Consider the following 27806-nt stretch of genomic DNA (forward strand, 5'->3'; position numbering starts at 1 on the left):
TGGCATTTTGGTAATATTTTATTTATTGTCCAGAGATTAAAAAGTGATATTTAATCCTAATAAGTCTATACTGTGCCCTTTAAAAAAGACATTGGTTTAACAGATACCTATAAAACAGTCAAAGCAATGTTATGTACCAGGGTAAGCCACTATGCAGTATAAGAGCAGTGAAGGCATTGTGTGTGAACAAATGTCTCTCCCAAAATGAACAACATTTAGTTCCAAATTCCATATCATGTATTTGCATTTTTAATTATACAATACTTTGTCCACTCAATCAGACAAATATTTCTCAAAGTATCCCTTACATTTAAGCACATTATAGTAACTTTGGTCAGCAAACTATAGACAACCTATTGGTGCAATACTTGGTCATAATTCTGAGCAAACCCACTTAGATGGAAAGTGTTAGTCTATTTTACAAGCCTCAAAATAGGATTGTTTGAATGATATACCTTCTCCAAACTCATCTGTGAGCACGTTTCCTATTTTCAGCCCTTGGGCTGAAGCACAAAGCATTGGTAATCAACAAATAGGTTATCATAGAAAGCTTTAAAAATCCAATTAAGTGCAAAGAGTCAAAATCAATATTGCAAATGTGCAGCAGTAAGTCAGGAAAGTACGGCAGAATTACAGCATGAGCCATTAGCCCACATCTTCCTGCTTGCCGTTCCATCAGTGGCTTCTGTTGAGTCGAATGGCAACATTAGGGCTTCTAAAACGTATGAGGAGAGGTTACTGCATACACCACCACATCACTGCCAATGAGGCAAGAAGGCCCAGCAAGGGCTTGCCAGTGCCAATGGATGTGGCTCCGTTGCATAGGTCATTGGAGCAACAACCAAAGGTGAATTTTGGTACAGATGGGAACATCTGGGCCAATCGATTGAAGTCGCAATCAGAGCCCTTGATGCACTGCCGAGTGATCTGTCCCCCTGTGCCAAATAACATACGAGTTACAGGGGAATGCAGAGAAATGGGAGGATTTTCATAATTTGATTCAGATTACACATTTTACGGCACCTGTCTCAGTCAGTGTCAGGCAGGCATCGTCAGAAGGGCAGTCCTGTGTATTTGTGCAGCTCCCTGTGTTATCCTTGCATGTGAAACAGCGGATGGCAGAGCCTGAGAAAACAAGGTGAGACACTTAGCCCTTCACATGACTCATCATTCCACTTCCCTTTTGATTAGCTACTGTGATTTGGTCAAATGTTCCATCCTTGATTGCGATACAGTTTTGGAAAACTTTAACTCAACTTGAATATCATCCCAAAAAAACTTTACATATACAAAACATACACTTACTGTTTTACCACAAATGTCCACTTATGTTTTTGGAAGCTTTTGTTTCCTCCTGAGTTTATTAGCTCAGGAAGTGCGATGCAAAACACTTCTGTGGGAATCTGTTAAAACTGCGCACAGTAAATGCATCTTTTGTATTTGTAAAATCATTTTTGCATGCTATGAACGTAGAGTGAGGTTTCCAAAACCGTATTGTATGCAGTGATTATTAACGGTTAGACAGAGCATTGTAAATGTGAACCCTATGGCTATATGACCTTTAATTCTCGAGAGCTAGGGGAGACTCAACAGTATCAAAGAACCAACTTTAAAGGCAGAAAAATGATTACTTACCCAATCCAAATATTGCAAAACAGAACACTAAGCACATCCCGGGATAATTAGCCATGATTTTGATTTCTGCTGACTCACTTCTGGATAAGAAAAGAGAATCATTTAGAGCTATACTCCTTAGTTGCTAAATCCATTTTTGGACTTGTAAATTAATTATATATACCCATTAATTTTTGAAGAATAACTTAAATTCCTCATACGCTTATTTCAACTGTTGTATCCCATCAAAGCCCAAAATAAGCTTGTTTTAATGTATAGCCTCAAAACATGGTTAAAACTATCATTTTGATGGCAGTTTATGAATTAGTGTTACATTTCTCCAGGCCCATCCCTCAGCGTTTTACCAAAACAGGGGCATGGTAATTGTGTCAATTAAGGACTGGGGGTAAAAACCTATACAGTTACATATCGGGATATTATGTTTGACGCTATATCATTTTGACTATCGCAATATACATTTTGCGCTAGTTGGCTGTACCCGCACCTGTCTGATCCAAACTAGTTCTCGTGGCTCTCTTGTCCCTAGGCAGCAGACATATGGGGAGATATGTTTGAAACATCGAATCACAATACACATATTGGCACCGGCTAAGTATTGTGACAATGGGTGCGTTCGTAAAGTCACTCTGGCCATCTACTCCGATTTCAGCGCGCTCTCGTCTGAATGTGCCAGAGCGCAGAATAACTGATGAATTTACAAAAGCTTTTTACACCCGTTGAATATGACCGGTGTCGGTAAACGTCGGCAAAAAAAGCGTAATTAAATTGTTGCCGGCAGCAAAGTTGCAGTCACCAACGCTCTGGAAAACAACCTAACCTGCTCTGCAAGGGCGAGTAAAATGGTCAGACTGAGGTGTTCTCATTTGTGTCGAAGTAGCTAGCCAACGTTAGCTCGGGTGCCGTTGTGAGGTCAGAACGGTAGGATCATCCCTACTCATCGGCCAGAGCGTCCAGAGTGCGTTCTGAGCGCTCCTAGGGCGAAAATCTCTAAATCTACGAATAGACGATGTGACAACGCTCAGAATTTACGAACGCCCAGCTCTGGCACTTCCGATTGAATTTACGGACACACCCAATCGTGAGCTCACTGGCAAGTCACATGACTCATTTCAATGACACTTTCCGGATAACGTCCAAACGCATTTCCTAATGAAAGCCATGACACATTTTTAACAATGCTTTTTTTCCTGATAAATGAGTTCATTGCATCCGCCGTGGAGCCCCGTTTCATATTACCATACGTCCAAGCTGCTTGCCATAGTTGAAGTAATCAAGAAAAAAAGATACCTTATTTTAAGGCTTTTTCACGCTGCCATCTCGTATTAGTTCTATTGAACACCAACTCGCCTTCAGAACGTTCTATTCCCAGTTTATTATTCTACTTCACAATGCTTGCTTTGCTATTGTTGGCAATGAGACCTGCCCACGTTGTTTGTAGTTAACTACTTCTCGTTATGCAGACATAAGCACACTTGGCACCATTGAGGTGCGGATGTTTACTACACAAGTTGTTATTTTTTTAGTTTCGTCTTAAGAACAGATTGTAGTAGTAAAATAAAAAGGGATACATCTTTTGGTGCAATGAAATTCTAAGCATCACTCCAGTCAAAACAGGCTCTGCGAACGTTCCATTCCATTCGTTTGCTATGGGCTCGCGCTAGTGTTCCAGCTTAGCCAACGGTATTTTGCCATTTTTCAGCTTTATCGCTCTATATGCATCTGCCATGGCTTTGGTTTACAGTAACCTGACCAACACAGTATCTAGTGATAGCCCAAAAAGTCCAGACTTGATCAGCTGGCAGGACTAAGGTTACAGTAGCTAACATTAGCTGTGTACCTAAAGCTATGCTAGATAGCCAACTACACCACATTAACTCAAATAGTTACGTTAGTTCATACATTGAACATGTTTTACGAAATAGATCTTTACTTACCCTGCTTGCTCGAACAACGAAAGCAAAATGTCAGGCAGCTGATTCGGAACTCGAAATATGTCAACCATGGCCCCTCCCCTTCAGAAAAATAAACTGCCGACTACTGGGGAGCGTAGTTTGGTGGTGACACCACCAAGTAAATTCAGTATTATTTAAGGTGTGATGTTATATTCAGTGTACAACAATTTACATTTCATAATAATGTATTACGAAGCATTAGTCATTTAATGACTGATTAATTCCCGATACAGCCTGGTTCGAATCCAGGCTGTATCACAACCGGCCGTGATGGGGAGTCCCATAAGGCGGCGCACAATTGGCCCAGCGTCGTCCGGGTTTGGCTGGTGTAGGCCATCATTGTAAATAAGAATTTGTTCTTTTAGCTGACTTGCCTAGTTAAATAAAGGTTAGATTAAAAAAATACAAATAATAATCATTAATCGACACATGACATGAGCCATACCAAGTTGGAGGTTGAAGTGCATTTCAAAATGGCCAACTCTTTGAACCGAAACTCTTATCTTCAGGTAGACTAACTGATTACCCCACAACTGCCTAAACCGGTTTGTTTCAGAAAATTAATGTCAGGGCAAAGTTTAACAGCTGGGTTTTACAATGCATCTTTGGAATGTGCTATATTCATTGGAATAGATAACTACATGAACTGAATTGAGAACTGTAATACAGTTGTCATAGACTGAATGCTAGTCATAAGAAAGACCAACTTACTGCACCCTACTTTACATTAGTTATCATGACATGAATGGGTGAAATGAGGCTATTGGTTTACACTAGTAGGCCAACAACTCAACAGCTGAACAAAGGAACATTGGTCAGGCTACAACAGAGGTCACTTGAGGAATATCTGGCAACATCAAGACAAATTCCAAAACCGACAATTGTGAGCTCGTCTAAGGAAGTAATTTGTGTGGGATCAGCATTGTTGTTTTAATCAAACAATTTGATGAATTTCTTTGTGAATTGTGCTTTTAACCTGACACAATCTCTGCAGAAGTGAAAGTTGAACTAAGATCGGCCTATTAAGAAACATTTTGTACAATGTTCTTCAATAGGCATCTTGGTTTTCAACTTTGACTTCTATAGAGATTGTGTAATGTACTATATGCACACTTTTTCTCTATCAAAAATAGTCTTTAAAACATTGATCGCATCCAATTTCTAACTGATCTTTTTATTCTTATGAATCTATTTCTCAGTTACTGCAGGTAATTGAACAGAAAAAAAAAAAATGATATCAACAAAATAAATCCATCACAACAATGCATGAACAAAAAATCTTATGTGCTTACAAATTCAGCATTTAGAAAAACAAACACACACGTTTATGAGGTAAAAAACTTATACTGAACAAATACCTACATGCAAATCAAATGAGGTTTGAAATTATAATAGAAAACAGCCAGACATTATTGCACAGTTCAGTACAAGGGGAAAATAAGATTAAAACAGTTATTACCCACAAAATATGTCTTGCCATTCATAGGCAAGAAGAACAGAAGGCAAACGCCTTCATTCCATATTTAGAGAAAATTATTTTAAAATAATACATAACAGCACACATCTTCCTGGCAACATTGTCAAAGATAAAACATCTCTCTGAAAAAACTGAATTTGCTCTGCTAAGCCAGGGTATTTTCATGTCCAGTTATGCACAGTTGAAGTTGGACGTTTACATACACTTTAGCCAAATACATTTAAACTCAGTTTTTCACAATTCCTGACATTTAATCCGAGTAAAAATTCACTGTCTTAGGTCAGTTAGAATCACCACTTTATTTTAAGAATGTGAAATGTCAGAATAATTGTAGAGAATGATTTTTCAGCTTTTATTACTTTCATCACATTCCCAGTGGGTCAGAAGTTTACATACACTCAATTAGTATTTGGTAGCATTGCCTTTACATTGTTTAACTTGGGTCAAACGTTTCAGGTAGCCTTCCACAATAAATTGGGTGAATTTTGGCACATTCCTCCTGACAGAGCTGGTTTAACTGAGTCAGGTTTGTAGGCCTCCTTGCTCGCACACGCTTTTTCAGTTCTGCCCACACATTTTCTATAGGATTGAGGTCAAGGATTCGTGATGGCCACTTTTGTACCTGTTTCCTCCAGCATCTTCACAAGGTCCTTTGCTGTTGTTCTGGGATTGATTTGCACTTTTCACACCAAAGTACGTTCATCTCTAGGAGACAGAACGCGTCTCCTTCCTGAGCGGTATGACGGCTGCGTGGTCCCATGGTGTTTATACTTGCGTACTATTGTTTGTACAGATGAAAGTGGTACCTTCAGGCGTTTGGAAATTGCTCCCAAGGATGAACCTGACTTGTGGAGGTCTACAATCTTGTTTCTGAGGTCTTGGCTGATTTCTTTTGATTTTCCCATGATGTCAAGCAAAGAGTGTAGGGGGTGGGTCCCAAAGACAGTCAACTTAGTGCATGTAAACTTCTGACCCACTGGAATTGTGATACAGTGAAATAATCTGTCTGTAAACAATTGTTGGTCCTAACCTAAGATGTCCTAACCGACCTGCCAAAACTATAGTTTGTTAACAAGAAATTTGTGGAGTGGTTGAAAAATTTGTTTTAATGACTCCAACCTAAGTGTATGTAAACTTCTGACTTCAACTGTATCATGAAAATTACATTAGTAATCTGTTAGCTGTAAATCATTTTTAGATCGTAACAGGTTTTTGTCCACTGCTATCATCTCTAGTCTAGTCACCTACCGACAACGCCTGGCCCACGGACCTCCTCCACATTTCCATTAGCATTGGTGATCTTCCGATAACGACAAGCATTCTCAGGGAGGGCATCATTTGCCATTTCAATCCTGAGGGTAGAATTTAATGTAGGGAAGTTATGACAGCTGTATTATGATCCATTTACCCATATCTTTTTAATCATTATCAGGAGCTGAAATCAGTAGAGGAAATAGTGGTACCTGATCCGGTAGGTGAAGAAGAAATGTGGAGGATGCACTGAGCTGAGCTCCGGTAAGAATGAGGTAGACACTGAAACAGTAATGTCCCCGTGGCGGAAACACACTGCTTATCATGGACGTACCTGTGAATAGGGACAAAGCTTAAACCTTCAAAATCCTTTGGAAGCCTTGATTTGAATGCATGTTAACTACATATTAGTGGTGTTCTCACCAAAAAATAAATAAATCTTGGTCGACCAAGAGTTGTCTGTTCTTTGAAAAAAAATGTAAACATGTATTTTTCCATATATAGACACATCCTATGTGTTTAAATCAAGTCAACTACAGTGCATTTGGAAAGTATTCAGACCCCTTGACTTTTTGTTACATTACAGACTTCTAAAAATTATAAAATAAGAGTTTTTCCTCAATCTACACACAATACCCCACGACAAAGCAAAAAAACAGGTTTAGACATTTTTGTAAATGTATTAAAAATAAAACAGAAGTATTCAGACCTTTTGATATGAGACTCGAAATTGAGCTCAGGAGCATCCTGTTTCCATTGATCATTCTTGAGAGGTTTCTACAACTTGATTGGAGTCAACCTGTGGTAAATTCAATTGATTGGACATGATTTGGAAAAGGCACACACCTGTCTATACAAGGTCCCACAGTTGACAGTGCATGTCAGATCAAAAACCAAGCCATGAGGTCGAAGGAATAGAGCTCCGAGACAGGATTGTGTCGAGGCACAGATCTGGGGAAGTGTACCAGAAACTTTCTGCAGCATTGAAGGTCCCCAAGAACACAGTGGCTTCCATCATTCTTAAATGGAATAAGTTTGGAACAACCAAGACTCTTCTTACAGCTGGCCGCCTGGCCAAAATGAGCAATTGGGGAAGAAGGGAGGTGACCAAGAACTCAATGGTCACTCTGACAGAGTTCCTGTGTTCCTCTGTGGAGATGGGAGAACCTTCCAGAAGGACAACCATCTCTGCAGCACTCCACCAATCAGGCCCTTATGGTAGAGTGGCCAGACAGAAGCCACTCCTCAGTAAAAGACACATGACAGCCCACTTGGAGTTTGCCAAAAGGCACCTATAAGACTCTCAGACCATGAGAAACATGCCAAGCGTCACATCTGGAGGAAACCTGGCACCATGGTGGTTGGAGCATCATGCTGGGGGGGGGGGTTCAGCCTAAGTAAGTTACGGTATTAAGACTAAACAGGATTCGCTCTTAGGCCTTCAGCTCAATTATACAAGGCTGCTACACTAAGCCTATAAATGATAATGACATTACTGATCCAAGATGGCGTAGCAGTCAGACGTCTTTGTTCTTCGTATTGGCAGACTCAACAGCCTTGGTTTCTCAAATGATTGCCTCGCCTGGTTTACCAACTACTTCTCTGATAGAGTTCAGTGTGTCAAATCGGAGGGCCTGTTGTCCGGACCTCTGGCAGTCTCTATGGGGGTGCCACAGGGTTCAATTCTCGGGCCGACTCTCTTCTCTGTATACGTCAATGATGTCGCTCTTGCTGCTGGTGAGTCTCTGATCCACCTCTACGCAGACGACACCATTCTGTATACTTCTGGCACTTCGTTGGACACTGTTAGCTAACCTCTAGACGAGCGTCAATGCCATACAACTCTCCTTCTGTGGCCTCCAACTGCTCTTAAATGCAAGTAAAACGAAATGCATGCTCTTCAACCGATCACTGCCTGCACCTGCCCGCCCATCCAGCATCACTACTCTGGACGGCTCTGACTTAGAATATGTGGACAACTACAAATACCTAGGTGTCTGGTTAGACTGTAAACTCTCCTTCCAGACTCACATTAAGCATCTCCAATCCAAAATTAAATCTAGAATCGGCTTCCTATTTCGCAACAAAGCATCCTTCACTCATGCTGCCAAACATACCCTCGTAAAACTGACCATCCTACTGATCCTCGACTTCGGCGATGTCATTTATAAAATAGCCTCCAACACTCTACTCAACAAATTGGATGCAGTCTATCACAGTGCCATCCGTTTTGTCACCAAAGCCCCATATACTACCCACCACTGCGACCTGTACGCTCTCGTTGGCTGGCCCTCGCTTCACTCTCGTCGCCAAACCCACTGGCTCCAGGTCATCTACAAGTCTCTGCTAGGTAAAGCCCCACCTTATCTCAGTGGTCACCATAGCAGCACTCACTCGTAGCACACGATCCAGCAGGTATATCTCACTGGTCACCCCCAAAGCCAATTCATCCTTTGGCCGCCTTTCCTTCCAGTTCTCTGCTGCCAATGACTGGAACGAACTGCAAAAATCACTGAAGCTGGAGACTCATATCTCCCTCACTAGCTTTAAGCACCAGCTGTCAGAGCAGCTCACAGATCACTGCACATAGCCAATCTGTAAACAGCCCATCCAACTACCTCATCCCCATACTGTATTTATTTATTTATTTTGCTCCTTTGCACCCCAGTATCTCTACTTGCACATTCATCTTCTGCACATCTACCATTCCAGTGTTTAAATGCTATATTGTAATTACTTCGCCACCATGGCCTATTTATTGCCTTAACTCCCTTATCTTACCTCTCACTGTATATATACTTTTTTTCTTATTTTTTTTCTACTGTGTTATTGACTGTATGTTTTGTTTATTCCATGTGTAACTCTGTGTTGTTGTATGTGTCGAACTGCTATGCTTAATCTTGGCCAGGTCGCAATTGTAAATGAGAACTTGTTCTCAACAAGCCTACCTGGTTAAATAAAGGTGAAATAAAAAATTAATTTAAAAAAATAACTTAATCATCATAATAATAACAACAATAAGAAGGACATCAACAAAATGTAATGTTATTATTATACATTTCTTCTGACAATTTGGAGCACTGTAGACACTAAATCGATTATAAATAATACAGGAGAGGCTGTTCTAACAAAATAAAGTGTAAAGCCTTTATTACAGTAAAGCAAAGATTTAAAAAAGCTGAATTTGTGAAATTGTTTACTTGACTTGTCGTTGCATGACGCTTGGTGCTCATGGAATCAGTAGGCTATTAAACAAACACTCAAACAGGCAACAGAAGCAGGATCTGTCTTATTTCTGTAGATATAGAGTACCAGCCAAAAGTTTGGACACCTACTCATTCATTTTAATATGTTCTACTTTGTAGAACAATTGTTTACACATCAAAACTATGAAATAACACATTTGGAATCATGTAGTAATGAAAAAAAAAAGTTAAACAAATCAAAAAATATTTTATATTTGAGAATCTTCAAAGTAGCCACCATTTGCTTTGAAAGCTTTGTACACTCTAGGCATTCTCTCAACCAGCTTCGAGGTAGTCACCTGGAATGCATTTCAATTAACAGGTGTATCTTAATTTGTGTAATTTATTTCCTTCTTAAATGCATTTGAGACAATCAGTTGTGTTGTGACAAGGAAGAGTTGGTATACAGAAGACCAAGTCCATATTATGGCAAGAACAGCTCAAATGAGCAAAGAGAAACGACAGTCCATCATTACTTTAACACATGAAAGTCAGTCAATGCGGAAAATTAAGAACTTTGAAAGTTTCTTCAAGTGCAGTCGCAAAAACCATCAAGCGCTATAATGAAATTGGCTCTCATGAGGACCGCCACAGGAAAGGAAGACACAGTTACCTCTGCTGCAGAAGAAAAGTTGAATTACTGCAAAGAAACCACTACTAAAGGAAACAAATAATAATAAGAGACTTACTTGGGACAAGAAACACGAGCAATTGACAGACCGGTGGAAATCTGTCCTTTTGTCTGATGAGTCCAAATTTGAGATTTTTGGTTCCAACCGCTATGTCTTTGTGAGATGCAGAGTAGGTGAACAGATGATGTCTGCATGTGTGGTTCCCACTGTGAAGCATGGTGGAGGTGGTGTAATGGTGTGAGAGTGCTTTGCTGGGGACACTGATTTATTTAGAATTCAAGGCACACTTAACCAGCATGGCTACCACAGCATTCTGCAGTGATATGCCAGCCCATCTGGTTTGGGCTTACTGTGACTATCATTTGTTTTTCAACAGGACAATGACCCAACACACCTCCAGGCTGTGTAAGGGCTATTTCACCAAGAAGGAGAGTGAGAGTGATGCATCTGATGACCTGGCCTCTACAATCACCCGGCCTCAACCCAATTGAGATGGTTTGGGATGAGTTGGACCACAGAGTGAAGGAAAAGCAGCCAACAAGTGCTCAGCATATGTGGGAACGCCTTCAAGACTGTTGGGAAAGCATTCCAAGTTAAGCTTGTTGCGAGAAAGCCAAGAGTGTGCAAAGCTGTCATCAAGGCAAATGATGGCTACTTTAAGATTCTCAAATATAAAATATATATTTTGATTTAACACTTTTTTGGTTACTACATGATTCCATATGTGTTATTTCATAGTTTGATGCCTTCACTATTATTCTACAATGTAGAGAAAAATAAATACACTTTTTTTTTTACTTGAAAGAGTAGGTGTCCTAATTTTTGACTGATATTGTGTGTGTATATACACTGTGCTCGACTAAAGAAATCTCGGTCAACCAACAGCCTACACAGAAACTACGACCTCCCTGCATGTGTCAGTTAGGTATTTCAGAAAGGGAAAGTTAATGGAGGTTACCTGAAGATCTGATCCCGGATGATGGGGTATTCTCCTGTTACCACATTATGGACGTACGAGGTAAACCACTCAGTAAAGCTGGACCCTAAGGTGAGAAATTAGAGTGAGAGGAAGCAAAATAATGAGTAAGTGTGAGACACTGCATAAGTTCAAACCCATTTATGTTGAGGAGCTAACACATTTTTTATTCCATTAATGGAGTGCTATGTTGCAATACAGCAGTTTATATTTCACATCTCCCATCATGCAGTTAGTCCACAATCTCAAGAATGGGAGCAATGCCGGCATCCTCTGTACCTTGAAGAATTCCTGGACTTACATAATAACCTAGTTGTTAAGCATCCAAATAAAAGTTTGCAATTGCTTAACTTGCAGTGAGATGTCGCCATGAAACATTTTCACACAAACTGAAATATTTTTATAATATATGTAACAAACTAATAGCTCATCTTACCTGTGATGAACATGTCAATTGCAGATGGATCTTGTGCCATTTGATCCTATAATAGAAAAATGTAGAACAATCCTATTAGTCATCCATTAGTGTAAAGTACTTAGGTAAAATAATTTAAAGTTGTTTGTTGGGGCATTTGTACCATTTATATTTTTTATAACTTTTACTCAAGTACATTCCTAAAGAAAATGTACTTTTTACTCCATACATTTTCCCTGACACCCAAAAGTACTTGTTACATTTCGAATGCTTAACAGGATAGGAAAATTGTCAAATTCACACACTTATCAAGAGAACATCCCTAGAATTTAATGTAGGGAAGTTATGACAGCTGTATTATGATCCATTTACCCATATCTTTTTAATCATTATCAGGAGCTGAAATCAGTAGAGGAAATAGTGGTACCTGATCCGGTAGGTGAAGAAGAAATGTGGAGGATGCACTGAGCTGAGCTCCGGTAAGAATGAGGTAGACACTGAAACAGTAATGTCCCCGTGGCGGAAACACACTGCTTATCATGGACGTACCTGTGAATAGGGACAAAGCTTAAACCTTCAAAATCCTTTGGAAGCCTTGATTTGAATGCATGTTAACTACATATTAGTGGTGTTCTCACCAAAAAATAAATAAATCTTGGTCGACCAAGAGTTGTCTGTTCTTTGAAAAAAAATGTAAACATGTATTTTTCCATATATAGACACATCCTATGTGTTTAAATCAAGTCAACTACAGTGCATTTGGAAAGTATTCAGACCCCTTGACTTTTTGTTACATTACAGACTTCTAAAAATTATAAAATAAGAGTTTTTCCTCAATCTACACACAATACCCCACGACAAAGCAAAAAAACAGGTTTAGACATTTTTGTAAATGTATTAAAAATAAAACAGAAGTATTCAGACCTTTTGATATGAGACTCGAAATTGAGCTCAGGAGCATCCTGTTTCCATTGATCATTCTTGAGAGGTTTCTACAACTTGATTGGAGTCAACCTGTGGTAAATTCAATTGATTGGACATGATTTGGAAAAGGCACACACCTGTCTATACAAGGTCCCACAGTTGACAGTGCATGTCAGATCAAAAACCAAGCCATGAGGTCGAAGGAATAGAGCTCCGAGACAGGATTGTGTCGAGGCACAGATCTGGGGAAGTGTACCAGAAACTTTCTGCAGCATTGAAGGTCCCCAAGAACACAGTGGCTTCCATCATTCTTAAATGGAATAAGTTTGGAACAACCAAGACTCTTCTTACAGCTGGCCGCCTGGCCAAAATGAGCAATTGGGGAAGAAGGGAGGTGACCAAGAACTCAATGGTCACTCTGACAGAGTTCCTGTGTTCCTCTGTGGAGATGGGAGAACCTTCCAGAAGGACAACCATCTCTGCAGCACTCCACCAATCAGGCCCTTATGGTAGAGTGGCCAGACAGAAGCCACTCCTCAGTAAAAGACACATGACAGCCCACTTGGAGTTTGCCAAAAGGCACCTATAAGACTCTCAGACCATGAGAAACATGCCAAGCGTCACATCTGGAGGAAACCTGGCACCATGGTGGTTGGAGCATCATGCTGGGGGGGGGGGTTCAGCCTAAGTAAGTTACGGTATTAAGACTAAACAGGATTCGCTCTTAGGCCTTCAGCTCAATTATACAAGGCTGCTACACTAAGCCTATAAATGATAATGACATTACTGATCCAAGATGGCGTAGCAGTCAGACGTCTTTGTTCTTCGTATTGGCAGACTCAACAGCCTTGGTTTCTCAAATGATTGCCTCGCCTGGTTTACCAACTACTTCTCTGATAGAGTTCAGTGTGTCAAATCGGAGGGCCTGTTGTCCGGACCTCTGGCAGTCTCTATGGGGGTGCCACAGGGTTCAATTCTCGGGCCGACTCTCTTCTCTGTATACGTCAATGATGTCGCTCTTGCTGCTGGTGAGTCTCTGATCCACCTCTACGCAGACGACACCATTCTGTATACTTCTGGCACTTCGTTGGACACTGTTAGCTAACCTCTAGACGAGCGTCAATGCCATACAACTCTCCTTCTGTGGCCTCCAACTGCTCTTAAATGCAAGTAAAACGAAATGCATGCTCTTCAACCGATCACTGCCTGCACCTGCCCGCCCATCCAGCATCACTACTCTGGACGGCTCTGACTTAGAATATGTGGACAACTACAAATACCTAGGTGTCTGGTTAGACTGTAAACTCTCCTTCCAGACTCACATTAAGCATCTCCAATCCAAAATTAAATCTAGAATCGGCTTCCTATTTCGCAACAAAGCATCCTTCACTCATGCTGCCAAACATACCCTCGTAAAACTGACCATCCTACTGATCCTCGACTTCGGCGATGTCATTTATAAAATAGCCTCCAACACTCTACTCAACAAATTGGATGCAGTCTATCACAGTGCCATCCGTTTTGTCACCAAAGCCCCATATACTACCCACCACTGCGACCTGTACGCTCTCGTTGGCTGGCCCTCGCTTCACTCTCGTCGCCAAACCCACTGGCTCCAGGTCATCTACAAGTCTCTGCTAGGTAAAGCCCCACCTTATCTCAGTGGTCACCATAGCAGCACTCACTCGTAGCACACGATCCAGCAGGTATATCTCACTGGTCACCCCCAAAGCCAATTCATCCTTTGGCCGCCTTTCCTTCCAGTTCTCTGCTGCCAATGACTGGAACGAACTGCAAAAATCACTGAAGCTGGAGACTCATATCTCCCTCACTAGCTTTAAGCACCAGCTGTCAGAGCAGCTCACAGATCACTGCACATAGCCAATCTGTAAACAGCCCATCCAACTACCTCATCCCCATACTGTATTTATTTATTTATTTTGCTCCTTTGCACCCCAGTATCTCTACTTGCACATTCATCTTCTGCACATCTACCATTCCAGTGTTTAAATGCTATATTGTAATTACTTCGCCACCATGGCCTATTTATTGCCTTAACTCCCTTATCTTACCTCTCACTGTATATATACTTTTTTTCTTATTTTTTTTCTACTGTGTTATTGACTGTATGTTTTGTTTATTCCATGTGTAACTCTGTGTTGTTGTATGTGTCGAACTGCTATGCTTAATCTTGGCCAGGTCGCAATTGTAAATGAGAACTTGTTCTCAACAAGCCTACCTGGTTAAATAAAGGTGAAATAAAAAATTAATTTAAAAAAATAACTTAATCATCATAATAATAACAACAATAAGAAGGACATCAACAAAATGTAATGTTATTATTATACATTTCTTCTGACAATTTGGAGCACTGTAGACACTAAATCGATTATAAATAATACAGGAGAGGCTGTTCTAACAAAATAAAGTGTAAAGCCTTTATTACAGTAAAGCAAAGATTTAAAAAAGCTGAATTTGTGAAATTGTTTACTTGACTTGTCGTTGCATGACGCTTGGTGCTCATGGAATCAGTAGGCTATTAAACAAACACTCAAACAGGCAACAGAAGCAGGATCTGTCTTATTTCTGTAGATATAGAGTACCAGCCAAAAGTTTGGACACCTACTCATTCATTTTAATATGTTCTACTTTGTAGAACAATTGTTTACACATCAAAACTATGAAATAACACATTTGGAATCATGTAGTAATGAAAAAAAAAAGTTAAACAAATCAAAAAATATTTTATATTTGAGAATCTTCAAAGTAGCCACCATTTGCTTTGAAAGCTTTGTACACTCTAGGCATTCTCTCAACCAGCTTCGAGGTAGTCACCTGGAATGCATTTCAATTAACAGGTGTATCTTAATTTGTGTAATTTATTTCCTTCTTAAATGCATTTGAGACAATCAGTTGTGTTGTGACAAGGAAGAGTTGGTATACAGAAGACCAAGTCCATATTATGGCAAGAACAGCTCAAATGAGCAAAGAGAAACGACAGTCCATCATTACTTTAACACATGAAAGTCAGTCAATGCGGAAAATTAAGAACTTTGAAAGTTTCTTCAAGTGCAGTCGCAAAAACCATCAAGCGCTATAATGAAATTGGCTCTCATGAGGACCGCCACAGGAAAGGAAGACACAGTTACCTCTGCTGCAGAAGAAAAGTTGAATTACTGCAAAGAAACCACTACTAAAGGAAACAAATAATAATAAGAGACTTACTTGGGACAAGAAACACGAGCAATTGACAGACCGGTGGAAATCTGTCCTTTTGTCTGATGAGTCCAAATTTGAGATTTTTGGTTCCAACCGCTATGTCTTTGTGAGATGCAGAGTAGGTGAACAGATGATGTCTGCATGTGTGGTTCCCACTGTGAAGCATGGTGGAGGTGGTGTAATGGTGTGAGAGTGCTTTGCTGGGGACACTGATTTATTTAGAATTCAAGGCACACTTAACCAGCATGGCTACCACAGCATTCTGCAGTGATATGCCAGCCCATCTGGTTTGGGCTTACTGTGACTATCATTTGTTTTTCAACAGGACAATGACCCAACACACCTCCAGGCTGTGTAAGGGCTATTTCACCAAGAAGGAGAGTGAGAGTGATGCATCTGATGACCTGGCCTCTACAATCACCCGGCCTCAACCCAATTGAGATGGTTTGGGATGAGTTGGACCACAGAGTGAAGGAAAAGCAGCCAACAAGTGCTCAGCATATGTGGGAACGCCTTCAAGACTGTTGGGAAAGCATTCCAAGTTAAGCTTGTTGCGAGAAAGCCAAGAGTGTGCAAAGCTGTCATCAAGGCAAATGATGGCTACTTTAAGATTCTCAAATATAAAATATATATTTTGATTTAACACTTTTTTGGTTACTACATGATTCCATATGTGTTATTTCATAGTTTGATGCCTTCACTATTATTCTACAATGTAGAGAAAAATAAATACACTTTTTTTTTTACTTGAAAGAGTAGGTGTCCTAATTTTTGACTGATATTGTGTGTGTATATACACTGTGCTCGACTAAAGAAATCTCGGTCAACCAACAGCCTACACAGAAACTACGACCTCCCTGCATGTGTCAGTTAGGTATTTCAGAAAGGGAAAGTTAATGGAGGTTACCTGAAGATCTGATCCCGGATGATGGGGTATTCTCCTGTTACCACATTATGGACGTACGAGGTAAACCACTCAGTAAAGCTGGACCCTAAGGTGAGAAATTAGAGTGAGAGGAAGCAAAATAATGAGTAAGTGTGAGACACTGCATAAGTTCAAACCCATTTATGTTGAGGAGCTAACACATTTTTTATTCCATTAATGGAGTGCTATGTTGCAATACAGCAGTTTATATTTCACATCTCCCATCATGCAGTTAGTCCACAATCTCAAGAATGGGAGCAATGCCGGCATCCTCTGTACCTTGAAGAATTCCTGGACTTACATAATAACCTAGTTGTTAAGCATCCAAATAAAAGTTTGCAATTGCTTAACTTGCAGTGAGATGTCGCCATGAAACATTTTCACACGAACTGAAATATTTTTATAATATATGTAACAAACTAATAGCTCATCTTACCTGTGATGAACATGTCAATTGCAGATGGATCTTGTGCCTTTTGATCCTATAATAGAAAAATGTAGAACAATCCTATTAGTCATCCATTAGTGTAAAGTACTTAAGTAAAATAATTTAAAGTTGTTTGTTGGGGCATTTGTACCATTTATATTTTTTATAACTTTTACTCAAGTACATTCCTAAAGAAAATGTACTTTTTACTCGATACATTTTCCCTTACACCCAAAAGTACTTTTTACATTTCGAATGCTTAACAGGATAGGAAAATTGTCAAATTCACACACTTATCAAGAGAACATCCCTGGTCATGCCTACTGCCTCTGATCTGGCAGACTCACTAAACACAAATGCTTTGTTTGTAAATTATGTCTGAGTGTTGGAGTGTGACCCTGACTATCTGTAAACTTTAAAATAGAAAATCATGCAGTCTGGTTTGCTTAATTTAAGGAATGTGAAATTATTTAAACTTTTATTTTTGATACTTAAGTATATTTTAAATCAAAGACTTGTATACTTTTACTGGGTGACTTTTACACGAGTCATTGTATATTAAGATATTTTTTTACTTTAACTCAAGTATTACAATTGGGTACTTTTTCCACCACTGCCATTAGTTAATTTCCATTATTCAACATTTTCTCCTGCCTGTGGTGAGATACCATAGGTAGAAAAGGGCTGCCCCTGGTGGCAAAGAGTTGTCCTTGCTCCAATTTATGAAACGTATACACTGGAAGCTGTTTGCAATTGACATGGTGAGAAAGCTAGAAAATGGCTCCCCCCAGTTGCAGTGAGTTGTATCTGTCAAAAATAAATTATGAAAGCTCAATACTGAAAGTTATATAAAGCTCAAATTAAGGAGTTGTTTATCATTACTAAGCGATGCTACAGACTTTCTTATTATTTTCATCCCTAACCTGTGTGTGAGAATAAAAGGCTGTCTCCCTGTTGTAATGGGGGTGGGGGCTGGGGTCTCATATGGAAACTGACCAGGCAGTGGTAGAAGATCTCGCTGCGGCCCTCAGTGCCCTCCAGGGCCATGTATTGGCTGAGGCCTGTGTGGACACAGAAGTTGAGGGGCAAACACTGCCTCATGCCCTTGCGCTGCTTAAAGCCACCTGCTGCCGTTTCAATATCCAGCAGGTCCTCTGAGCAGTAGTGGTTAGACAGGGTCATGCTTCCCATTAAACTGGAAGAAAATAGGGGTAGATCATTTTTTACCACAAGTACACTTTTCATGTCAATTTGTTCATGTAAATTCATCTTATTCAGCTCAGCAGCACAAAAACAAATATAGACAAACAATGGATTATCATAGCCAGGAACGACCAGCTTCTGCCCATTGTGTATCCGGTACGAGCACCGGTAGTCATTTGAAAGCTTGCAACACACCTGCGCCTCAATGCCATCCAGCTCTTCTTCCTTTGCTCCCTCTGCTCAGGGGAAATCATTAAATTAACTTTGGCAAACAAACGACAATAAAAAAAATAAGTATGGATTTTCTATCCATTACATTTGGAAATCCATCAACATATTGGTTGAGGGTTTTATGATAATAAGGCCTAATGGTTCTATCGAACCATCTCACAGCTATCAAATCACCTAAAGTGGTGATGTGTATTCCTTGTGGAGGCTTACCTTTGAGAGAGGCGATCATTCTGGGGCACCGCTGGTCAAGGTATCTCTTCAGGTCATCCCAGGCTTTATTCAGGGTGCCATAGTGATCAAATGTAGTGACCCAGGTCAGTATAGAACTCACAGAAGAGTTCCTTCCGGAGTGAACCTTTTGGATTTTGTCGGACCTGCTCAACAACCAAATATTTGCTAAATAAAACGTATCAATACTATTCAGTTTGCCAAATAAACACATTGAGTAATCAGTACAAACATTCCTGATTAATACATCAAATAAAGGATCATAAGAATGTTGGTACAAGCCATTTTGAATCTTTTATCATTTTAAACGTTTTCATGTGAATGTTTTGCTGTTACTCTTCACCACGAACCAGAGGAAGTGAACTACAACTCTACTCTTTGCTACAGACAAGATTCTCATACACAGGCTTTGAACGGCTGATGAAATCCATGTTTTTTGTTGTTTATTAACACACTTACTCAGTTAAACAGTACTGCAAACATTTTTACTTACAGAGTGCATCAAACATGATTTAGACCTTGTTTATGGAAAACTGTTTATAACGTTATTTCATGTTTGCAACTTGCTGAAAATTGTCCAGTGTTCCTATCATCTAGTTTAAACAGTACTGCAAACATTATTACTTACAAAGTGCATCAAACATGATTTAGACCTTGTTTATGGAAAACTGTTTATAACTTTGCTGAAAATTGTCCAGTGTTCCTATCATCTCGTTTAAACAGTACTGCAAACATTTTAACTTACAGAGTGCATCAAACATGATTTAGACGTTGTATATGGAAAACTGTTTATAACGGTATTTCATGGTTGCAACTTGATGAAAATTGTCCACTGTGTTCCTATCATCTAGTTTAAGAGCCAATGCTTCAGACAGAGGCCTTTCCATAATGGGTTGTGACTGGAAAGCTCGTTGAGTCGTCTACTCACAAAATTGCAACTAAGGATAGAACATTTTAAAAAGTTATTGCTAGTTATCAGGTTCTTGGCATGGATTTCGGTATATCAGGACGTGATGATGCGATACCTGTAGAAATTCAATCCACTGGCATCTAGCTAGGAATGCTAGCTAGCTCAAATGAGCTGTTTCTGCTAGCTAGCTCAAATGAGCTGTTTCTGCTAGCTAGCCAATTTCTCTTGAAAATCAAATATCATACAGGGGAGAATAATTTGAGGGTTATAAAATAACGGACACGGGTTAGCATTAGCTAGCTCGGACGCTAATAGCCTGGCAAATAAGTAGTTCAAGAACCCAAGGGGTAGACCAAAGATGATCGATATACTGTCAAGATACATGTCTCTCCGCCCTAACATGCTGACCAGACCGGACACGTCGCGTGCGCGAGCGTCGCAAAATATATTTAGAAATCCATGTTATTCAATTATTGCACCCACACTGCTCGCGCGCGCCAACGAGCGTCTGCGACGCCAAGGGCTTTTTTTATTTTTTTATTATTATTTATTTTATTTTATTAACAACAAATCAATACAGAAAGTACATAAGGGAACACAAGTATATATAGATTATATATAATGGACAATCGAGCTAGGGGGTACACATATCACATTACAATTACACAAGGACCTTAAGGGACATACATACACTTACAATTCTAACAGCTTTTTCGTTAGTAGAGTATTTAATAGTCTTAAAATACAGTTCAATTTCTTTTTGTAGGGTAAGAAAATGTGTTTTTTTGTTAGTAAATTTACATTTGTGTATATGAAATTTGGCCAAAAGAATAATGAAATGAATTACATGAAAATGTTTCAGCTTATTTTTATCATATGTAAAGAATCCAAGCAGTACATCTCTCCACAATAGTGTAAAATCTTCATAAATGTGTTCAATTATAAATCTACTGATGTCTTGCCACAGTTTTCTTATATGTATACAATGCCAAAAAAGATGCAACACTGTTTCTGGGTGGTCATTACAAAAGGAGGAATTTGAATTTATGTTTTCCTTAAACTTCTTCATATAGTGGTTGGCAGGGTAATATTTATGAATAATTTTAAAGGAAACCTTAATTTTGTTAACCAGTAGGTATGTGTGTGGCAACATCCAAACTTTTTTCCAACAGATATTATCAATAAATCCATCCCAATAAGGCATGACATAAGGTATAGATACAACATCCTGCTGAAACAAGGTTCGTATCGCTCTGTTGTTGAATGGGCCAAAAGAGAAACAAATCTTTCCTACTGATGAGTCAACAGGGTCAATAGAAGGTAGGCTCTGAGGGTCAGGTCTTGACACGTTCCTGAATAACAGAGCAACACCTGAGGGAATGGCGCCTAAAACAATTGCAAAATCTTTAGGTGTTACAGGGACCTTGTAAAGAGATAAGAATTCCTTATAACTGAGTACAAGACCCTCTGCATTTACCAGTTGGCTCACCAATAGGATATTATTTCGGAACCAATATTCTAAAAACAAAGAAGTATTTTTATACAATATATCCCGATTATTCCATATATAATATCTGTGTGGAGAAGAATTGTGTTTATAAATTAAGGACCATGACAAGAAAACCTGCCGATGAAAAGCAGAAAGTTTCACTGGAATTTTGTCAATATTATAATTGCACAACAACATGAAGTTAAGGCCACCAAAAGTAGAGAAGACATGATGAGGAATAAAATTCCAGATAGAAGTGGGTCTTCTTAGGAATTGTTTTATCCAATTGATCTTAAAAGTATTATTTAAAGTAGTAAAGTCCAGAAAATTCAGTCCACCATTCTCATAAGTGTTCATTACAACAGTTTTCCTAATGTAATGGGTACGGTTTCTCCAAAGAAAGTTGAAAAGCATCTGGTCAATCTCCTTACTTATTTTACTGTCAAGATATAAAGATAGAGCGCCATATGTTAGTCTAGAGATACCTTCGGCCTTGGTTATTAGGACTCTACCTTTTAAAGTCCCTCTGTAGCCATTGATTTAGCTTCTTCTGGGTATTTTTAATAAGAGGGTTAAAATTTAGTAAGTCTCTAGACTTCTGATCCTTTGTAATGGTTATGCCTAAATATGTAAGTTTTTCTTTTACTGGAATACCATAATATGAAGGTGTCACACAATCTTTGACAGCTATGAGTTCACATTTATTAATGTTAAGGTATAGACCAGACGCTTTGGAAAAGGATTGTATCACATTGATCGATATGGGAATTTGGTTAGCGTCTTTCAGAAAAAGTGTAGTATCATCAGCCAGCTGGCTTATAATAATTTCTTTACCAGCTATGGAAATACCTTGTACAGGACTATTTTTTAAAGAATTTGCAAGAAGTTGGGTGATTAATAAAAACAGGTATGGGGAGATAGGACAACCTTGCCTAATTCCTCTCTTTAACTCAAATCTAGGTGAGGTACCATATTTCAATTTGATAGAGCTGTTACCATTTGCATAGAGAGTCTTAATAGCCTTACAGAAAAAATCCCCAAAGCCAAGTCTCTCAAGGGAGTGGAAGAGAAACTGATGCTCTACTGCAGGGGTGTCAAACTCATTCCACGGAGGGCCTAGTGTCTGCAGGTTTTTGGTTTTTCCTTTCAATAAAGCCCTAGACAACCAGGTGTGGGGAGTTCCTAACTAATTAGTGATGTTAATTCATCAATCAAGTACAAGGGAGGAGCGAAAACCCGCAGACACTCGGCCCCCCGTGGAATGAGTTTGACACCTGTGCTCTACTGTGTCAAATGCCTTATAAAAATCAAAAAATAATATGAAGCTATCCTCAGTTATTAGGTCTGAGTAGTCAAGTATGTCTAATACTAGTCTGACATTGTTAGAAATATGTCTGTTCCTCATGAAGCCAGACTGTGTTTCATCAATGATTGCATCCAGGACTTCTTTAATTCTTTTTGCAAGTAGTAAGGCTAATATCTTATAGTCATTATTAAGAAGACAAATTGGACGGCAGTTATCGATGAGCAGCACTTCTTTTTTAGGTTTAGGTATCAGTGTTATTAACCCCTGACTCATTGTAGGAGGGAGAACATTGTTTTTAATACTCTCTAAAAAGACTTCAAATAGGAAGGGAGCTATTTGTTCAGAAAATAATTTGTAAAATTCTGATGTAATTCCATCAACACCTGGTGATTTATTGTTCTTTAGATGTTTGATAGACTCTATAATCTCTTCAACTTTGATGGGTTCATCACACTGTTTAGATTCTATATCACTGATAGAGTGAACATTATTCAGTGAGTTAAAAAAGATATCTGTGGATTCCTGACAGTACGTAGAGCTATACAATTTTCTGTAAAAATTGCTACAGTATTTAGAGATTATTTTTTGGTCATCTGTAATAACACCATCAATGTTTAATTTATGGATAGTGTTATTTTTAGAGTGAAATTTCTCAAGTCTAAAGAAATAGGATGAATTCTGTTCTCCCTCCTCAATCCATTTTTTCCTAGATCTAATAAAGGCTCCTTCTGCTTTTAATCTATATATATTATCCAGTTTATTTTGTAACTCAATTAGTTCCATCTTCTCCTCCCCCGAGAGGCCGGCTCTGAGAAAGGGAAGTTATTGTCACGCCCTGGCCTTAGTTATCTTTGTTTTCTTTATTATTTTAGTTAGGTCAGGGTGTGACATGGGGAATGTATGTGTTTTTGTATTGTCTAGGGGTTTTGTATGTTTAATGGGGCAGTGTCTTGTATAGGGGTTTGTATGTCTATGGCTGCCTAGATTGGTTCTCAATTAGAGGCAGCTGTTGTTCATTTGTCTCTGATTGAGAGCTATATTTAGGCAGCCATATTTCATTGAGTTTTCGTGGGTAATTGTCTATGTCTAAACGTTAGTAGCTTGTGTCTGCACTTTCGTTTTGTAGCTTCACGGTCGTTTGTTGTTTTGTATAGTTTGTCAGTGTTCTTCGTTTTGTCTTCGTTAAAATAAAAGAAGATGTATTCACTTCACGCTGTGCCTTGGTCCACTCTCTCACCGAAAGACGATCGTGACAGTTATCTTAATGATCACCTTTTCCTCCTCAGCTCTTCTGGTCTTAGCAAGATTACTACCATATTTTCTAAGGTATTTGGACACCTCAAATTTAAAGAGCTCCCAGACGCCAAGGGCTAAAATAAAACTCATTCCTATTTCTGACGCAGATCAGGCTGCAAGTCCTGCCTCTCCCATCTCCTCATTGGTTTATAGAAACGAATTGCAAAAATCTCTGAAGCTGGAGTCTTATATCTCCCTCTCTAATTTTAAGCATCAGCTGTCAGAGCAGATCACTGTACCTGTACACAGCCAATCTGTAAATAGCACACCTAACTACCTCATCCCCATATTATTACTTACCCTCTTGCACCCCAATATCTCCACTTGCACATCATCATCTGCACATCTATCACTACAGTATTAATGCTAAATGGTCATTATTTCGCCTCTATGGCCTATTTATTGCCTACCTCCCTACTCTTCAACATTTGCACACACTGTACATAGATTTTTCTATTTTTCTTTTCTATTGTGTTATTAACTGTATGTTTGTTTATGTGTAACTCTGTGTTGTTGTTTTGGTCGCACTGCTTTGCTTTATCTTGGCCAGGTCGCAGTATAAATGATAACTTGTTCAACTGAACTACCTGATTAAATAAAGGTGAAATAAAATGTACAATTAAATTAAATAAAAAGATTGTTCTTAACTGACTTGCCTAGTTAAGTAAAGGTCAAATAATAAAAATTAAAAACACACCCTGTAACTCTTCTGATGTCAAGTCTCGTGTAACAGTATAACTTTAAACCGTCCCCTCGCCCCGACACGGGCGCGAACCAGGGACCCTCTGCACACATCAACAACTGACACCCACGAAGCGTCGTTACCCATCGCTCCACAAAAGCCGCGGCCCTTGCAGAGCAAGGTGCAACCCTACTTCTAGGTTTCAGAGCAAGTGACGTAACTGATTGAAATGCTACTAGCGCGTACCCGCTAACTAGCTAGCCATTTCACATCCATTACACTCACCCCCCTTTCAACCTCCTCCTTTTCCGCAGCAACCAGTGATCCGGGTCAACAGCATCAATGCAACAGTATAACTTTAGTACGTCCCCTCGCCCCGACACGGGCACGAACCAGGGACCCTCTGCACACATCAACAACAGTCGCCCACGAAGCATCGTTACCCATCGCTCCACAAAGGCCACGGCCCTTGCAGAGCAAGGTGCAACCCTACTTCTAGGTTTCAGAGCAAGTGACGTAACTGATTGAAATGCTACTAGCGCGTACCCGCTAACTAGCTAGCCATTTCACATCCGTTACACTCGCACACCCAGTTACCTCTCTGCAGCTGCCACCACAACCTCAATTTTCTGCGACTTATGTGCCATCCCTGCAGTACAGTTGATAACCATTGCAATAACTGTTAAACATCCAATCTTACTGAAACATATATCACTTGTTGGCCTATCCCTCTGTACTGGTACAGATCTACTACTCATACCACTCCTCTTAGGATCCCTCCCCCTTGATCAATCTTCCTCTACGTTCTTCACTGCCTCAGCATATGACAAGTTTAAAACAAAGCATCGCGAAGGCCCGCAGTGGGTGTTGACGCGATGTGATTTCTGCCCAGTGCTCTGAATGTCAAAGTGAAGAAATTCAATGAAGTGCGGGTAAACAGTGGGAGTAACTTCTGCACTACTCTAACCCTGGAAAACTCAACCTGCCTCTCTCGCACGGTAAGACTCAACATCAAAACTCAAAAGAACAGACAATGACTGTCCTCACCTTGCACGCACATTTCCATTGGACCATTCCATTCCACCTTTCCTGTTTCTCAAAATACAGCCAGGTGCAACTTTCCTAAACTGCATACATTAAGTGTATCGTTTGTATAAATATAAACAATATTTTTATTGTTTATATTAAAGTTAAAGCTGCAATATGTAACTTTTTGGGCTATGACCAAATTCCATAGAAAAGTGAGTTGTAGATCTGTCATGCTAACTTTAAAGCAAGTACAAGAAGCGGTAGATATGTTCTATGCGTGCTATTTCTATGCTTCCCCTTCCTAAATTTCGTCTTTGAGTCTTTTACTTTTGGTTTTGTACACCAGGTTCAAACAGCTGAAAACACAATATTGTTGGTTATTGAAAATATATTTCACAGCGGTTTAGATTGTACAATGATTCTCAACACTATGCATCGCTTGAAAAAAAAACTATGCATTGCTTGGTTTGTCACATAAACAAAAAAAATTGCAACCAGGAAATGGCGGAGCCATAACTGCATACTGCACCTTTAAGTTCCAAACGTTTCAAAAATTGAATCTCGTGCTGGGCTCTTTTTTGTTTAGACAGCGTCGGAGTGTCTGCAAAATCTCCTCAGGCAGCAGACAGTTTTGTGAATAGACACGCTATAATGTTTAATAACATTTTCCGTCTAATCTGAATGGGACAGCGGATTAGTAACGTTAGTTAGCTACAACAACAAGGATTCTGAAACCGAAACAAACCAGTATGCTGCGTTCACATCCAAGCGGGAAGGTGGTATTTACCCGTTGGCGGCATTCAAGCGCTTTGAACTCGCTGAAAAACACTGCCGAAAATGCTGTTATCGAGGTCATATCTTAGTAGGTGACGTCAGCATGTGGGAGATGTCGGAGAACATGAATAATAGACACGTTTCTTTATGTAACCACTAAATACCACCTTCCCACTTGGTTATGAACGCAGCATTAGCCTGGCGATACTAAATTAGCCAACGGCTAATTGATAGTTACATTTTATGCAATAAATATTCCTGAAACTGTCACATTGAATAAGATCCATGACCAAACAACCAGGAAAGACTACAACATGTGGGAGGGGAGGGGTGCACATCACGAGGGGTAGCAAGAATGGGAAAGTACAGAAAAGACAAGAAAACAGGAACTGTGAATGCAACAACAGGGGTGTGGGGCAAGACAGCAACACTATCAAGATAACAGCGGACCCTCCGGAGCGCTAAGGGGCTGGACTAGGAAAAGCGCCAAGGGGCTGGACTAGCTTAAGCGCCAACACCAGCGATAGGCCAGTAAGTCTAAACCACACTGGACCTCTACTCTAACAGGCTTGCTCTGAAGCAGGAACTAACACTGTTAGAGTATATAGGGGAGGGGTTTTGGGGTGTTGCCCAGTTCCCTGTTTTATCCTGCGTGATGATACATTGAACCCGTATATACGAAAATTGCATTTGCCATTTATTGCTTAGTTAATAAAAAATACATAGCATACAATCGGTGACTCATTGTCATACTTATCCTTATACCAGATTGAATTGAAGCAACCCTAACAATTACACAACATAAACTCGTATGGTATTTTGTGCACAGGCATTTATCCATCTGAAGCGAGTTATACATACCTGATCAAATCTCTAAAGTCAAGAAAGAATAACATTAACAGCAAAGGATCGGAGGGTAAATTGTTCAAGCTTAGCTCCATGGACAGTGCCATTTTGGAACCTGGAGTTTTGCTTGTAGGAACATACTGTGTAGTAGCTTCCCTGTATTTGAGACCGGTCTTCTGCCCAAGCTTGGTTGATAGGCCTATGTGGCACATACAATTATAAGGACATTATATCCTTGTGTATAGTACCAAAGATTATTATAGCTGGTAGTGCAGTGTTCATGCTATGTATGCTTGCTTGTTCAAGCCACCTGTTAAAGCAGGAATCAGCAGTTGCATCCATAGACAGAACTATGGATGCAGGGACTGACAATCCATGATATCAATTATCATTTTCAAATCAACTTTTATTTGTCACATGTGCCGAATACAACAGGTGTAGACCTTACAGTGAAATGCTTACTTACAAACCCTTAACCAACAATGCAGTTTTAAGAAAATACCTACAAATAAAAGTAACAAATAATTAAAGAGCAGCAGTAAAATAACAATAGCGAGGCTATATACAGGGGGTAACGTACAGAGTCAATGTGGCTTGGGGGTAGAAGCTGTTTAGAAGCCTCTTGGACCCAAACTTGCCATGCGTTAGCAGAAAGAACAGTCTATGACTTGGGTGGCTGGAGTCTTTGACAATTTTTACCATGTTTTGAGGCTATATAGTGTTTGTTTACATTT

At 39.6% G+C, this 27806-nt stretch overlaps 1 protein-coding gene and 1 pseudogene across 1 annotated transcript; both read right to left on the reverse strand.

Moving 5' to 3' along the window:
- LOC120025189 lies at positions 1 to 27179 on the reverse strand (annotated as a pseudogene).
- Positions 234 to 3652, reverse strand: LOC120025190 (CD59 glycoprotein-like). The gene is made up of 4 exons (XM_038969649.1): positions 3570 to 3652; positions 1636 to 1715; positions 1024 to 1125; positions 234 to 935 (listed from the first exon to the last, which is right to left on the reverse strand). The coding sequence occupies exons 1-4, from the start codon at positions 3635 to 3637 to the stop codon at positions 736 to 738; spliced, it is 450 nt and encodes a 149-aa protein (XP_038825577.1). The 5' UTR covers positions 3638 to 3652; the 3' UTR covers positions 234 to 735.
- Positions 27180 to 27806: the final 627 nt, after the last annotated feature.

Source organism: Salvelinus namaycush, chromosome 30 (assembly GCF_016432855.1).
Source record: "Salvelinus namaycush isolate Seneca chromosome 30, SaNama_1.0, whole genome shotgun sequence".
Classification (NCBI taxonomy): domain Eukaryota; kingdom Metazoa; phylum Chordata; class Actinopteri; order Salmoniformes; family Salmonidae; genus Salvelinus; species Salvelinus namaycush.

Bases quoted from the DNA above. Each gene is read 5' to 3' on its own strand.
- LOC120025190 (XM_038969649.1), bottom strand. From the start codon at position 3,637: ATGGTTGACATATTTCGAGTTCCGAATCAGCTGCCTGACATTTTGCTT. The intron at 1,716-3,569 runs GTAAGTAAAGAT...TTTCTTATCCAG, and splicing joins TCGTTGTTCGAGCAAGCAGG to AAGTGAGTCAGCAGAAATCA. The intron at 936-1,023 runs GTGCCGTAAAAT...TATTTGGCACAG, and splicing joins CCTGACACTGACTGAGACAG to GGGGACAGATCACTCGGCAG.